Raw genomic sequence first — 13,855 nt, forward strand, 5'->3', positions numbered from 1 at the left:
GAGTTTATTAGTCATACACACATCATTAAAAAAAGTGTTTATTAGTCATACACACATTACAAAAGAAGTTAATTTTTAAAGATAATAACAAAATACATTAGAGTGTTTGTTCTCCCTCAATTGTTTCTTTCAGATTGAGTAATTCAAATTGCCCAGTACCTTTTGTATCACTTCTAATCATTTCGTCTAGGTTTCTGAAGCTACCTGGATCTATTAAGCAGATAATGTTAGCAGTTCCAGCTTCCCAACTTTCTTCTTCAACTTTTGATGTTAATTTCACAGCCTTATCTCTTATCTTACGTGCTTCTTTACCACTTAATACTATTCTGACCCTCATTTGAGCTCTTTCAAGAGGGATCTCTTTCTTAATCATTTGGATTACATCCAATGCTTGTTGTTTTGCATTTTTATTTACATTAACTGAAAAATGAATATCTTTCATGGCCTTTTCTATTATTGAAACCGGATATGGCCTTTTAGTCTCTGGATTGACACATTTGTCAGCTACAGTTGTTGCAATGTCTTTGAATAAAGCATCAATTTGAGAATGCCTCTCTTTATCGGACACTTGTAATTCTCCCTTTTCCAATATTTCCTTGCATATCTCAGTCTGATCATCTTTACCAAATATTTTGACTAGATCTTCTTTTTTAGCAACTTGGCCTTTTGAAACATTTGTAAATACAGTATGTGTTTGTAGGACTTCATCTATGTCCTTCTCTCTGTAATAAAGTTAAGGTTGTTAGCTGTTGTAGCTACAATTATTGATTTATACTAATATAAAGGTAATTTTTTGGGTAAAATTGTTTTTCCTTACACTTTGTTTCGCCAAGATATAACTTTATTTCTATAGCAGGCAATTTCAAACCTTTTACCACTTTTCTTTAATCTTACAATGGCGACATTAGTTAATCGAATTTGATTCGTTGGGGTAAATATTTTAGACATAGTTTACAAGTATTGCTTTTATTAACCAAAACATAAATTGTACTTTGTTAATTTCTAAATAATTCTGTCGATGATGAGTAGGTAACGAATAGTCCTTATTTATCGCTTATTTAATTTTAATATTTACTAGACATGAAAAATGACAATAACTAATCTGAAAGTTGAAACTTGACAAGAACAAAACTTGACAAAACACACTATAAGATTGAGGGCAACTCTGAAAACCCTGATGGAATACAGAGTCGAGAGTCGAGACTAAGTCCTTTTTAAGTTTTCTCATAATATCGTTATAGTTATTATTAAATAAAGTTAAGTTAAATTTTAGTAAAGTTTAAAAGGAAATTGTGAATCTGAACAGAAGTGGCACCAATATCTTCCATTTCATGATATTTTATATTCTACTTCTAGTTTTTGATGAAATGTTGTCTGTGATTTTCACGTCGTATATTTCCTAAAAGTTGGCCGTCATCAGCCGTCATTTTATGATATTTGTATATTTTGTCGGTAATTTTATGTGATTATTCGAAGAAATGGCGAAATTAGTGGATGTTTACAACTGCGATAAAAATCCAGCTATTAATCGGCGTCAGTTACCACTAACAATTTATGATAATCTAATTGTAAGTAGTCCTATATGTAGCTGACACTACCTCTAACGAAGATTATTAATATCAAATTGATTAATCGTCATGTGCCTTTATCTAATTAACTATTTGTTCTCTTATTAAATCTAAAAATACAACAATTTTGTTAATCTTACATATTAGGTTTCTTTATGGAGCCGACTTTTTTTGTGATCAACTACGTCTTGGAGTTGACCTTAATTTTCTGAATATTCTTTGTTTTATGTTTCGTATTCGTATATTTACAGATGATAATGGATTTAAATACTATGGGCTTGATCTGCGATAATCCTCAAGTTAAAGGTCGCGAATATGATGAATTTTTGCGCAAATATAGAATTCTCACAACAGATGAGCTTAAATCAGCACTGAGAGTTGATGCCTCAGATATTTTTAATGTTTTAAATCAAAGCATTCCCTGTGTGGGCTGTAGAAGGAGGTATTTTATTATATTTTATATATTACATTTTATAGGAATAATTATTAGGGACCACCTTTATAAGTAACCTAATTTAAGGTTTTTCACTTTACTGATAATAAAATGAACCATTTAGATACTATAATTTTATGTGATATAAAATTCATGCATTTATAAATTTTATAACCTATCCCTTTGGGACACTTATGTGACTTATTATAATATAACAAATCTTATTGGATTATTTTGGTCTAATGGATATTACCAAAAAACTATAAATATTTTTTTATTGGTTTAAATAATATATAATATTTCAGTTATTTATTAATAGTTAATCAGATTTTATAATGAAACTTAAAATTTTAGTGTGGAAAGATTATTTTACCAGTTATGTAAGTCAGGACATCCAACATTAGATCCAATAATCCTCACACCAGGAGAAATAATGACAATAAAAGAAGATAAAATAACGAATCCTCAAGCGTTAGCAACTTTACTCAATGGACATAGGTATGACAGTTGTAATTTTGTGATTATAGTTATGGATCGAGTTCATTATAAATTATAAAAAATATTTCTAATAATTTCAGCTCAGGAATAGAATGTCTTATTCTTAGTCAGCCACGATGGAAGAAATCACAGAGGTGTACCCTACATTCACTAGAAGCAGGCAGTGCCAGAGGTTGGGGCGCTTCCACAACATGTGGTTGGGGTTGGGCAGCATGGAGTTGGGGTGGGAGAGCAGCTTGGCGCTCTGCCTGGGATGCTATGAAAACATCAGCACGGGAACATGTCACCCTCATACATTTTAAAACTTTACATGATACAATACACAACTATCTAAGGAAGCATCGTTTCTGTGCTGATTGCAAAACTAAGGTAGAGTTCTCTCATATAACTAGACAAATACAGTTAAGTTAAACTTTGTTCTTTGTAAACGTCGATTTTAAACTATTATCTTGTACATATTTATGTGTTTAATATACCCAAGTTTATACTTCTATGTATATTGTAACTTAAATGCTTTAATGCTTTTTGTACATTGTACACAATATATTTAAGTTTTGTTATCTAACTTCTGTAGTTATCTTTATTTTTTTTGTTTGAAATTTTTTAGTATCATGTAACAATTTATCATTGATAAGTAGTAATGATAAGCTAAAGTAACGGTTGAATCAATGTAAGTAACAATATTTATCCGAAGGTCTAATGAAACCAGAGAATGGGTCTCTGAAATTGATTTCACCACATAAATTGACCTAGCCTATCTGAAACTATTACACAAAATTAAATTTTAAACACACTTTTACCCTTTTTCCACAATGACTTTTTTGTTAAATTCCAATAAATTATAGGATAAGTAGCTGTTTTTTTCATTGAATTGGCTCATTTAGGGACGTTCTTGTTCGTAAACATATATGCTTTGTATGGTTTGTTCTAATTTTACTATTATCTCATTGAAACTGAAGAATTGTGACTTAACATTATTAAAAGATAAATATGCGTCATCTATATTTCAGGTTTTAAAAGCATACCTATTGCTAGTTGAGGAAAAGGAACCACAGAAGGAAAAGGGCTATGTTGGAGCTTTGTATGGGGGAATCAAGAGGTGCTTGTTAGACAAGCATTTACATCTTCAAGCAAAAACTGAATATATAGCACACCTTATCAATAGAGCAGAACCAGAATTACTCGGGAACCACCGTGAGAGACATGCCAAAACTCTGGAGATTGCACAAGAGGAGGTAAAGTTATTTTTAATTCTTTCTTATGTGTTTATAGTTCAATAGGAATTGGACATTGTATGAAACACAACAAGATGAAAAATGTATATACAATTACTATTCTTTACAACTTATAAGTTACATTAATAAAGGCATATTTTTTTATCATTAGTAAATTATACACTGCACACAATTGTTGTATGGTGGCTTTCTGCTTTTTTAACATCCAGACCAATTTGAAAAACTTGTTGATTCACTTTGGCTGTTAAAGTGTTCTTAAACTGAATCTTCACACCATTGACCATTGACGACTTATTGGTCTAGTGCTTAGTACCCCTGACTGCGAATCCATGGGTCCCGGGTTCGATCACCGGCTGAGACGAACATCGATGTGATGAGCATTTGGTGTTGTGCTTAGGTCTTGGGTGTTTAAATATGTATTATTTATATGTATAATATGTATGTATAATATGTCTATAATAATAAACATATCTATAATATGTATGTTTATTCATTGCCTAGTACCCATAACACAAGCTTCACCAGCTTAGCATGGGACTCGGTCAATTGGTGTGAATTGTCTTTATAAAAAAAAAACATTTTAACTAACTAGATGGTTTTAAAAATGTATTAAGTTGTTTGTTTACTCATATTCGTGACGATTCCGAGGCGAGCACATTCTAATTTTAAGTTGTAATATGTTTGAATTGAAATTAATTATTTTTATAAACTTTTAATTAGTTAATAACTGTTATCCTGTTAAGTGTGTGATCCTGAAAAATTAAAATTATGTACATATTATCCTTTAGGTACTTATATGCCTCGGCATATGCATATACGAGCGGTTACAACGCATATCGCTAAGACTGCGTGAAGAAGAAGGCACATGTCAAACATTGGCCGCTGTGGGAATTGAAGCGCTGTACCGCAAGTTTGAGATGGCTGTCGAACTCAAGAGCGGCGTCTCCAAATTACAGCTATTGTACGATGAGATTACTCAAGAAGAAGTAACTAGGCAGCAAAGGAAAGAACAGAAGAAACTCAAGCGGCGTAAGAAGAAAGAAAGGCAGGCCATCGAAACAAAATGCAAAGTATGTATCATTAGAAAGGGGACCGTTGGCTTAGTGTCTACAGCATGCGACTGTCTCCACCACGGTTCGAACCCTGGCTGTGCCCATTTGTTAAATCCGTGTATCAGGGACATGAGGCCGATCACCTACTTTCTTATTAAAAACAAATAATTACAGATATACAAATCTGAGGCCTAGACCTAAAAGGTTATAGCGCACTGTAGGTTTGGTTTTGCTTTAAAAATTTATGATTGACCCTTTCATTCATAGAGCTCATGTAGAGCGTAGCTTTATTTAAACCAGAGATGCAAAGTTTCCCATAAGACTGTTTTTTATAAGTTACTGTATTATATATAACATATAAAGCATTGAATACTTAGATTTCTTGAATAATTAATTGAATATTTTCTTTCACCATAGTTATAATTAAAATTAATACATTTTTTATATTGTCTGCAGGAAGTGGATTCAGAACCAGAAGAACCTGAAGAAAATTGTGAATGTGAGGAATGTTTACAAGAAGAAAGGGATGTACCGACTGATTTGTCGACAGACAATTATAATGAATGTTTTGAAGAAATGCAAACAAATGCAGATGGCTGCCATTCATGTCAGGACGATTTCACAGAACTTCATTCTCTGAAAAAAGTAAATAATAAGAGGGCTAAAAAAGGCAATTTGTCACAAAGTGAACATTTACACGATTGTGGCTATTCGTCAGGGAATACTGGTGGGTGTTGTGAGACAATGTCTGGGTCATCATCCCTGATAAGTTCACCAGAAGGTTCAGAGGTGGCCTGTTCCGAAGGGTTTTGCAATCATGAGAGAGGGGACTGTCTAGATTCAAAAAGTGACAAGTTTTTATGTACCGGACTCACACTGTCATTACAAGAGATGCTGGTACGTAATTTAATCTTCTGTTTTTAAATTTTAAATAAAGATTCCTCTTTTATTTATGTTTTTCACACAACATAAATGATATTAAACATTTTTACAGGATACATGTTCATCAGATGAAGAACACAACACCAGTTACATACCCATAGAGGAGGTTATGGAATTCAAATCTCGAAGGAATATAACGGAGAAACGACAAGAACTGAGACAGAATTTACGTAAAAAATTTGCGCAATTGTGTGTAAATTCACCCCAGAAACCTGTCTCACAGAAGGAAAAATAGGAAGATAATGATACATTCAAACTGCACGAAATATCCAGTACCACACATTGGCAGATTCAGGATTATACAAAATTATTTAAAAATTGCATAACATAAATGTAAAGTAGTTGCAATAGATGGCTTACTTATAAGTTTCCTCCATATTATGTCATTTTATCCCCTCAACATATTCAACACTAAAATAACGATCTTGATGTGTCATGTTCCTTAAGTCAGATAATACTACAGAAAAGATGTTGTAATATTGCCAAGCCTCTCTAGTTAATAATGGTTTACTCTACTCAAGAGGCCAAAAATTCTTCCCATTGTAATTTTACAGCAGACAAGGAGGAAAACATTATTTAGATGAATGATGAATTAACAAAATGTCCAAATAAGTAAAAGGTGCTTGTAAAATGACTTAAATGAGGTCTTATAAACTATTATATTGCTGAGACAGCTAGTTTATAGGTGACACTTGTGCATGTTTGAATGATTCCAACTGTTAACAATATTTAATTCATAATTTGACTGGATAAAACCCAGCATTTATCAAGTAAAATAACTGTGTAAAATATTAGAGCTTTCTTATGAGATATAGTAGCTTTTTTTGATCAAATTATATTATTTTCATTGCTTTACTGGACGAGGTAAACAATGTTTTCATTTCAGATATTTAAGAGTATAACATGCTATGTGTAACATGATGTTGTGTCATTGGCTGTTTGCCACTGTTATAAAATCAACAAAAAAACATTTGTAACAGTTTAAATATACTATAATTAAATTATAAAATATTTCTATACATTTTCTTAATTTATACTAGATATACAAAGAGTTGCATTGGTCCCTCCAAAGCCGAATGAATTTTTTAGTGCTACTCTTCTGTCACTGTCCCAGGACAGTGGTGTGTTAGCTACATAATTTAGGTCATCAATTGGATTGTCCAAGTTGATTGTTGGGGGCAAAACATGATGGTGACATGCCAAAATAGTGAATATTGCTTCTAAGTTGCCAGCTGCACCTAGTAAATGACCATGGGCCCCCTTTGTCGATGAAACATATACTTTTGACACATGATCCTTAAATAGTGTTTTAATAGCTGTAGTTTCAATGTTATCTCCAACTGGTGTAGAAGTGGCATGTGCATTTATATATGTAATTTGTTGTTTATTAATATTTGCATCATTTAGAGCTCTGGTCATGGACAATATTGCTCCACTGCCATCTTCTCTAGGTGTAGTTATATGTGAGGCATCACCAGATAATCCGTAACCTAATATTTCAGCATAAACTTTGGCATTTCTTTTGAGAGCATGTTCATATTCTTCTAATATTAGTACTGCTGCACCTTCTCCCATAACAAATCCATCTCTTTGTTTATCAAATGGTCTTGATGCTTTGCTAGGCTGATCATTAAAAGAGGTGCTCAATGCTCTTAAGCGGCAAAATCCTGCAATAGCTAGAGGACTTATACAGGACTCTGCTCCACCACAAACCATGACATCTGCATCACCACTTCTTATAAATCGATATGCATCACCAATAGAGTGTGCACCAGTTGCACATGCTGTTGACACTGAATGGTTCGGACCTCTAAACCCATACTTGATACTCACATGGCCTGCAGCCATATTAGGTAATATCCTAGGTACAAAAAATGGACTAACTTTATTATAACCTAATTGTAAGGCAGCATTTGTCTCACAAACATCTCTTAGATCAATCATGCCCATTCCAAGAGCCACTCCAGTATTTTCCTTATCTATATCAGAATCTGGTTTCCATTTGGCATCTGATAATGCTTCTTGTGTTGCAACTAAAGCTAAACAAGTTGCAGGTGCCATTGACTTTAAATTTGACTTTGACAAAGCTTTATCTACATGACTGTTTTCTTGCTTTGGAACAACTCCTGCAACTCTGCAAGGTAATGTATTATATTCATCACCAAGAGCAACAATGCCGGAGTTACCTTTTAATAAATTTTTCCATGCAATTTCTGAAGAAATTCCTAAAGGAGAAACAACACCTAAACCTGTAACTACAACTCTTCTTTTAGCAGCCAAACGGGAATAATTTCGTAGGTTAAGGTATGACCTAAAATTTTTCTTATAAGAGCCCATTATTTTGTAGATTTTTTTAATAACATTGAGCTATTGTAAAATTAAGATTTATTTGAGGAATTGATTTTTAATTGTTTACAGATCATTTCTTTACTGCTTCTAAATTTCACATTTCGTATAATAAAGTTTGTAATAGTTTAAATACTTTTTTTTATAAATAGTAATCACTAATCAGTATAAAAGCTTTTAATGCACTCAAATATTCAATTTTATTTTATCAACGTCGTTTGTTTTGTTTGATGACGTTTAAAATTTTGACTTTTGACGTTGATAATAAACAATTACTTATCGGTGAGTGCAATCAGATGTTTGCTTGCAATAATTCTATGTCAAATGACAAATCTATATTTTATTTCTTTGACGTAAATTCAAATTCTGTTGATAAATATTTCATAACACAGTACTTTAATTGTTATACAACTTTTTATAATTAGTGATGTATTCTTTTTTGCAAAATAATAGTATAAAATTAGTAATTAGTTCTTTACTTTTCATTGTTGGATCGATTTTTATGCAAAATTGGTACTTTAAAAATAATAATTTAGTTTCTAAAGATTCGGCTGTACAACTTCCTTTAACTGAAGAGGATTTATCACATTATAATGGAGTTAGTAATGAAAAGTTGTATCTTGGTATACTTGGATCTGTTTTCGACGTCTCAAGTGGAAAACGACATTACAAGAAAGGAAGTTCTTACCACTATTTTGTAGGTTTGTAATATTGTACACAAAAGAAAAGTATGTTAAGGTATCTACTTATATTACAGTGCTATGTCAGAGGTTCTATTTATTTGTGTTAGGTTTATATTGACATAATGAAGCTTTTAGAAAGTATTAACAGATAGTAAATCATGCGGATACCCCATTCCATATATTCCTATTTATTACCTATTTTAATTTTTCAGGTAAAGATGGCACTAGAGCTCTTGTAACTGGAAACTTTAAAGATGAAACTGAGGAAAAAGATCATGTGTTAGATTTGAAGTGTGATGATATATTTGCTATTATTAATTGGAGAAAGACTTTTCGTGAAAAATATGTGTATGTAGGTACGTAATCATGTTACAACAACAATTAAAATTATTATTTATAGTGCTTAAGTTACTCTAACTCATACTATGAATAAGAATAACAATCTACTGGTGCTCCTATCTGTTTAATATGTCTTGGCATTATATGAATGTGTTATTTGGGAAGAAAAATCATTTCTAACACCCTTCACCTTACCTTATCCTGTTCATTTACTCTATCAACAAACAAATACCTTTTTCTTTTATTAAATTTGCAACTGTAATGTCTTTAGGTATGGTTAAAGGAAGGTACTATGCATCAGATGGTACAGAAACAGAATACATGAAGAAATTTAAAATTAAATTAAAAGAATGTAGAGAAGAAAAAGAAAAGCTAAAAAAACAGGATCAGTTATATCCTCCATGTAATGTCGCTTGGAGTGAAGCAGAGGGTACTAGAGTGTGGTGCTCAAAGTCTAGGTAATTATTTAAATATTATCCAAATATATAGGTGACAGTTGTTCTTACTCATGTCCTCCTTTAACACAATAAACATACTAGGTTTTACTAATCATTTTTGTTGCCCTAACATGCTTCATTGTAAGTGAATCAATCAAACTTTTGTTATGAATGTTGTTTGGACATATGTATTATATTTAATTAAATTCTTTTACACCATACATACCATATATATATTTTTAGCCATATTGTAAAATAAAACACTGACCAGGCAAACTGATTATTTCTGTACAAGCAATTCATATCATTATTTAATTACAAACAAACTTTGCAGTGGTGGCATACAAAGAAGTTGGATTGGAGTTCCACGTCAATTATACACTCCTGGTGATAAGAAGCCTAAATGTGTCTGCATTAAAGAAGACACAAATATGTTAAAACCTTATCATGGTTGTTCAAGTACCTCTACTGAATGTTATATTAATGTAGATTAATAACATTATTATTTCTAAAAGCGGCCACTGACGATACGTCCATTAATCCGAATGGAGTAGTCGTCGTCCAAAATCGTCCCATGAATGGTAAAAAAGTATTCCATTTGGATGGACGTCAGCCAGCTCTGGATTTCCAAAAGGATTGAAATCCATGCGTCCAGGCCAAATGGACGCCATCCGTGGACGTCCGTCAATGGCAGAAACGTGCGCCACGCCATATGGAAGCAGTCCGAATTGTCCGTGAATGGGCGAAACGGCGTCCATTTTTTTGAGGTTTTTGTTTCAGTTTATGTTTTGATGTCGATGGTGGTGCATGTGCTGTGTATTTGTCAAGCGTTATAATTTTCTTTTTATTATGTCTTTGTCCGCGCGTGACTTTGTGTTGGAAGTAATAGAAAAATATAAAAGTATTTCTATTTTTAAATAAATATATTTATATTATTAAATAAATAAAAGTATTTCTTTGTTTCAACCAATCCTTCATCCACCTTCTCTTAGGTTTTTTTTGTCTTTTTAATGAAATACACACAACTGCTGCAACCAGTAAAGTATTGTTATCCATAGTATTATTTATTTCCTTTCCGTACGATTGCAAAGTTCGAAGTGACGCCATGCATCCAAATGGAAGTATCGTGAATGGTACCGTATCTCGATAAATTTACATTTGGAGTGCATCCAAAAGGAAGTCTACTAAATGGACGTATCGTCAGTGGCCGCTTTAAGGCAATTTATTATAAAATAGCTGTTAAGAAATGTACAAAACATTTAATTTCATGATTACCATATAAGTTACCAGAATATTATTTATTCCATTTTACTTAATGCATTTATTCTAGTGTTTATAAATGTTTATTTTTGTTTTAATATAATAAAGGATATGTGATTTGATGTCTGTTTGAGATTAAATATATTTTTACAAATTTGTCGCTATTTTATTGTGTTTACTAAATAAATTTAAGATTTATTATTCAGTCAGATTATATTTTAATTAAAAAGTATCAAAGGTATACAAGTAATTACACAGTTGCACTTTCAATTGTTTTACTTTCAGTTGAAGTCTCTTCATCAGATTGTAATGCTTCCAAAGTTTCCAGTACTACATCCATAGGTATCCGTTTTCTACTTAAAAATGCATTTCCTCTTAACTTTTTAATTTTTTCTCTTCGTCTCTTTATTTTATCCTTAGTATAGTGACTACCTAGGTGGAATGTTAAAAGCCTTTTAACTTTTCTACGTGACATTACATTGTTACAATCTGTATTACCATTTTTCGGTTCTTCAAATATTGTTTCCAGTGTCTGAGATGAAGTCTTCTTAATTTTATTATTAAGATATATTGCCTCAATTTGCTTAGAATTCCCAGTCTCAGTAACAGCAATATGTTTACGAGGTTTCATACTAACTCTACGATTAGTGGATTTATTTTCAGGGGATGTCTGTTTTCGTTTCCTTAAAACTCTCGTCGTAGATTCTGTCTCCTCTGACTGTGTTTCCATTAATTTTAGGTCTGCTAATTTATTAGGCAGTTCGATATCTGATCTGTGAAAAGACAAACAAGTTTTGGAATAACTGAAACACAAAAGAAAAAACACAGTAGTTGAAACACTTGTGAACTTTTGTAGAAAAACTTACTTGGGTTTCTCCATTTTCAGACGTTGAAATATATCAATATTTCACAACTAAGGCTACGTGCCTTTGACAAATTTAGCCTGACCGTATACGAGCGCTGGCAATTACGCTTTATACTCTTAAAGCTCCATCATTCTTTAACTCTCCACCATTTAAAACATCTTGTTTAGTTTTCGCAAGGGGCATCCTTTTCAGCCTTTACTGTATACCAATTACAGAAGTACTCTGTGCTTTTCGCCATAAATGTCAATAGTTTGGACAATTATTGATTTTCTGGGGGTCTAGCCATATTGGTGTCGAAAAGTATTCTACATACACTACCGCTTTTGCGTAATTGTACTGTCGAAAACGCTTCGTTCGTAGCCAAGAGAAATGTCGATACATTACCGCAAAGTCGACAGCGTAGATGCGAGCTGCTGTTCGTAGCACCTTATTCCGTCATATTGTCTCTGGATTAAATGTATTCCTAATGTCACTTTTATAAACAAATAAAAGTTAAAACTTTACAATATTATTGTAAATTTGCAATTGGAACTTGGAAGCTGCAAAAGGGATATTAGAATGTCAGCAAGGTCGGAACAATTTTCGATTTAAGTGGAATTTACGGAAGGTGCAAAGTGAATATATATTTTAATTGCATGTTTAAATTAATTATGGTTTGTTTCATGTTTTGTCAGAAATTTAAGGCTACAAATAAATACAATATTTTGAAATTGCATAATCGCGATATGTAATAATTAGTAGTACTCATACTTTGATATTTTTAGGATTTGACCTCACAACTAATCTGCAAAATGAAGAAGCAACATATTTTGTTACCGGTTAGAAGAAACAATAGAAATAGTACTGTGGATTGATAAATAAAGATTGAAAATAAGGTTGACTAGAAGTTGATAAAGTCCAAGGAATTAAAAAACAATAGAAAAAAAACGTAAACTAGTGTGAACACTGAAATTAGAGTTTGATTTAAGCTTTAATTAGGTTTGGTGTTTGTGCTTGAACATTTTTAATGTCAATTTGAAAGCAGTTTTGTATATAAGTGTAGATTTTATAAGTGATTTGCTACTAGTTGGAATTATCTCTGTTTATGTCCAACAAACAATTTCAGTTTAAGTTGGAGTCATAAAGGTTGATTGTTTATAATAAATTTATACTTTTAGAAAGTGAGAATTGAAAAGCAGCAAGTACTTAATGAAATGAAAAGAGGGATTAATAAAAATTACAAAATAGAAACTTAGTCTGGTATGAAATTATAACCCTTAATCAACCTTTGATTCCATATTGATGCTCCAATATCTTTGATATAAATTAAAGTTTGATGCTGATTTTAAGTTCAATTTTTGTCAATTAACTTTTGGTAATATCAGTGATTTCCTACTTGTTAATATGTAAATGCAAAATTTTTTTAAGTAAGAAATGAATAAACATTGTATGTTATGTATTTGTCAGTTTTATTTTTGGTAATTTACCTATGTCTTCTTTAGTAGGACAAGCCATTAAAGTGGTTCACAATATTAGTTTATTTTACAAGAATATACAGATAATGCATATATGAATGACCCGTACCTACTTATAGTTAGGAATATTAAACAAACAGGTAGCAAAATAAAAATGTTTCAGTTATGGTTATTTTTTATTAAAATAAGGCACCAAATATCTTCCTTAACATAATGCAGTCTACATAGAAAAATAAGCATATGTAACAACTTATTAAACAATAGAGACATTACTACTGAACACACACAGGTGCACCAAATTAAATGCATTACTACCTAATGTAGATGTATTCATATTTATATATGTAGATAATTAACTAATAAAAAACTAAAAATAGTGATTGTTTCCTTAACACAACAATTGTAAATAATAATAGTTATTGTAAAGATATAAATCTTCCCAAAATCTACAAATGCAGTTTGTTTATAATAATATCTCATTAACATTCAAACTGCTGAACTTATTAAGATTAAATGTGGACGAACATAGTTTCAGTTACTGTTTCCTGTTCTTGAGGTAATGTTACTTAACCAACCATTATTTCATACTCCACTTGTCTTATTTTTTACATTATTCATAAAATGCTTCATTCCCCATTATCAAATTTATTTTTCAGGTACATAATATAACACTTAAATTAATTAAAAGATAAGATTTTAATAAAACTTGTCCATTTGTGGTTTTTTAATATATTTTTAGTTG

The 13,855-nt window shown here is 31.5% G+C and overlaps 5 protein-coding genes across 6 annotated transcripts; 2 read left to right on the plus strand and 3 right to left on the minus strand.

Annotated features, from left to right (window-relative positions):
* Positions 1-24: 24 nt before the first annotated feature.
* Positions 25-1,121, minus strand: LOC125054768 (ribosome maturation protein SBDS). Its single transcript, XM_047656833.1, has 2 exons — positions 818-1,121; positions 25-722 (listed from the first exon to the last, which is right to left on the minus strand). The coding sequence occupies exons 1-2, from the start codon at positions 946-948 to the stop codon at positions 98-100; spliced, it is 756 nt and encodes a 251-aa protein (XP_047512789.1). The 5' UTR covers positions 949-1,121; the 3' UTR covers positions 25-97.
* A 267-nt stretch (positions 1,122-1,388) lies between these two features.
* LOC125054763 (gametogenetin-binding protein 2-like) lies at positions 1,389-6,741 on the plus strand. Its single transcript, XM_047656826.1, has 8 exons — positions 1,389-1,568; positions 1,820-2,010; positions 2,356-2,499; positions 2,580-2,868; positions 3,510-3,734; positions 4,523-4,804; positions 5,243-5,683; positions 5,781-6,741. The coding sequence occupies exons 1-8, from the start codon at positions 1,479-1,481 to the stop codon at positions 5,961-5,963; spliced, it is 1,845 nt and encodes a 614-aa protein (XP_047512782.1). The 5' UTR covers positions 1,389-1,478; the 3' UTR covers positions 5,964-6,741.
* LOC125054766 (3-oxoacyl-[acyl-carrier-protein] synthase, mitochondrial) lies at positions 6,704-8,317 on the minus strand. Its single transcript, XM_047656829.1, has one exon. It carries the CDS (start codon positions 8,063-8,065, stop codon positions 6,755-6,757), a length of 1,311 nt encoding a protein of 436 aa, XP_047512785.1. The 5' UTR covers positions 8,066-8,317; the 3' UTR covers positions 6,704-6,754.
* Positions 8,318-8,419: 102 nt separating this feature from the next.
* Positions 8,420-10,957, plus strand: LOC125054767 (neuferricin homolog). Of its 2 annotated transcripts, none has more exons than XM_047656832.1 (5): positions 8,420-8,775; positions 8,970-9,113; positions 9,368-9,554; positions 9,868-10,046; positions 10,751-10,957. In XM_047656832.1, exons 1-4 carry the CDS (start codon positions 8,502-8,504, stop codon positions 10,025-10,027), a joined length of 765 nt encoding a protein of 254 aa, XP_047512788.1. In that variant the 5' UTR covers positions 8,420-8,501; the 3' UTR covers positions 10,028-10,046; positions 10,751-10,957. The 2 variants fall into 2 exon arrangements, with proteins under 2 accessions (XP_047512788.1, XP_047512786.1); XM_047656830.1 differs by having other exon boundaries at positions 9,868-10,042; positions 10,747-10,957.
* Positions 10,958-10,987: 30 nt separating this feature from the next.
* On the minus strand, positions 10,988-11,926 carry LOC125054769. Its single transcript, XM_047656834.1, has 2 exons — positions 11,660-11,926; positions 10,988-11,566 (listed from the first exon to the last, which is right to left on the minus strand). Exons 1-2 carry the CDS (start codon positions 11,671-11,673, stop codon positions 11,044-11,046), a joined length of 537 nt encoding a protein of 178 aa, XP_047512790.1. The 5' UTR covers positions 11,674-11,926; the 3' UTR covers positions 10,988-11,043.
* Between the last annotated feature and the right edge of the window lie 1,929 nt (positions 11,927-13,855).

Source organism: Pieris napi, chromosome 12 (genome assembly GCF_905475465.1).
Source record: "Pieris napi chromosome 12, ilPieNapi1.2, whole genome shotgun sequence".
Classification (NCBI taxonomy): domain Eukaryota; kingdom Metazoa; phylum Arthropoda; class Insecta; order Lepidoptera; family Pieridae; genus Pieris; species Pieris napi.

What these genes read in the sequence shown, in the direction of transcription:
- LOC125054768 (XM_047656833.1), bottom strand. Translation starts at nt 948, where the DNA reads ATGTCTAAAATATTTACCCCAACGAATCAAATTCGATTAACTAATGTC. An exon ending in ATATCTTGGCGAAACAAAGT is followed by an intron (nt 723 to 817) that starts GTAAGGAAAAAC and finishes ACTTTATTACAG; the next exon opens with AGAGAAGGACATAGATGAAG.
- LOC125054763 (XM_047656826.1), top strand. Translation starts at nt 1,479, where the DNA reads ATGGCGAAATTAGTGGATGTTTACAACTGCGATAAAAATCCAGCTATT. An exon ending in TGTGTGGGCTGTAGAAGGAG is followed by an intron (nt 2,011 to 2,355) that starts GTATTTTATTAT and finishes TTAAAATTTTAG; the next exon opens with TGTGGAAAGATTATTTTACC. An exon ending in TGGAGATTGCACAAGAGGAG is followed by an intron (nt 3,735 to 4,522) that starts GTAAAGTTATTT and finishes ATTATCCTTTAG; the next exon opens with GTACTTATATGCCTCGGCAT.
- LOC125054766 (XM_047656829.1), bottom strand. Translation starts at nt 8,065, where the DNA reads ATGGGCTCTTATAAGAAAAATTTTAGGTCATACCTTAACCTACGAAAT.
- LOC125054767 (XM_047656832.1), top strand. Translation starts at nt 8,502, where the DNA reads ATGTATTCTTTTTTGCAAAATAATAGTATAAAATTAGTAATTAGTTCT. An exon ending in TGAAAAATATGTGTATGTAG is followed by an intron (nt 9,114 to 9,367) that starts GTACGTAATCAT and finishes TAATGTCTTTAG; the next exon opens with GTATGGTTAAAGGAAGGTAC. An exon ending in GTGTGGTGCTCAAAGTCTAG is followed by an intron (nt 9,555 to 9,867) that starts GTAATTATTTAA and finishes CAAACTTTGCAG; the next exon opens with TGGTGGCATACAAAGAAGTT.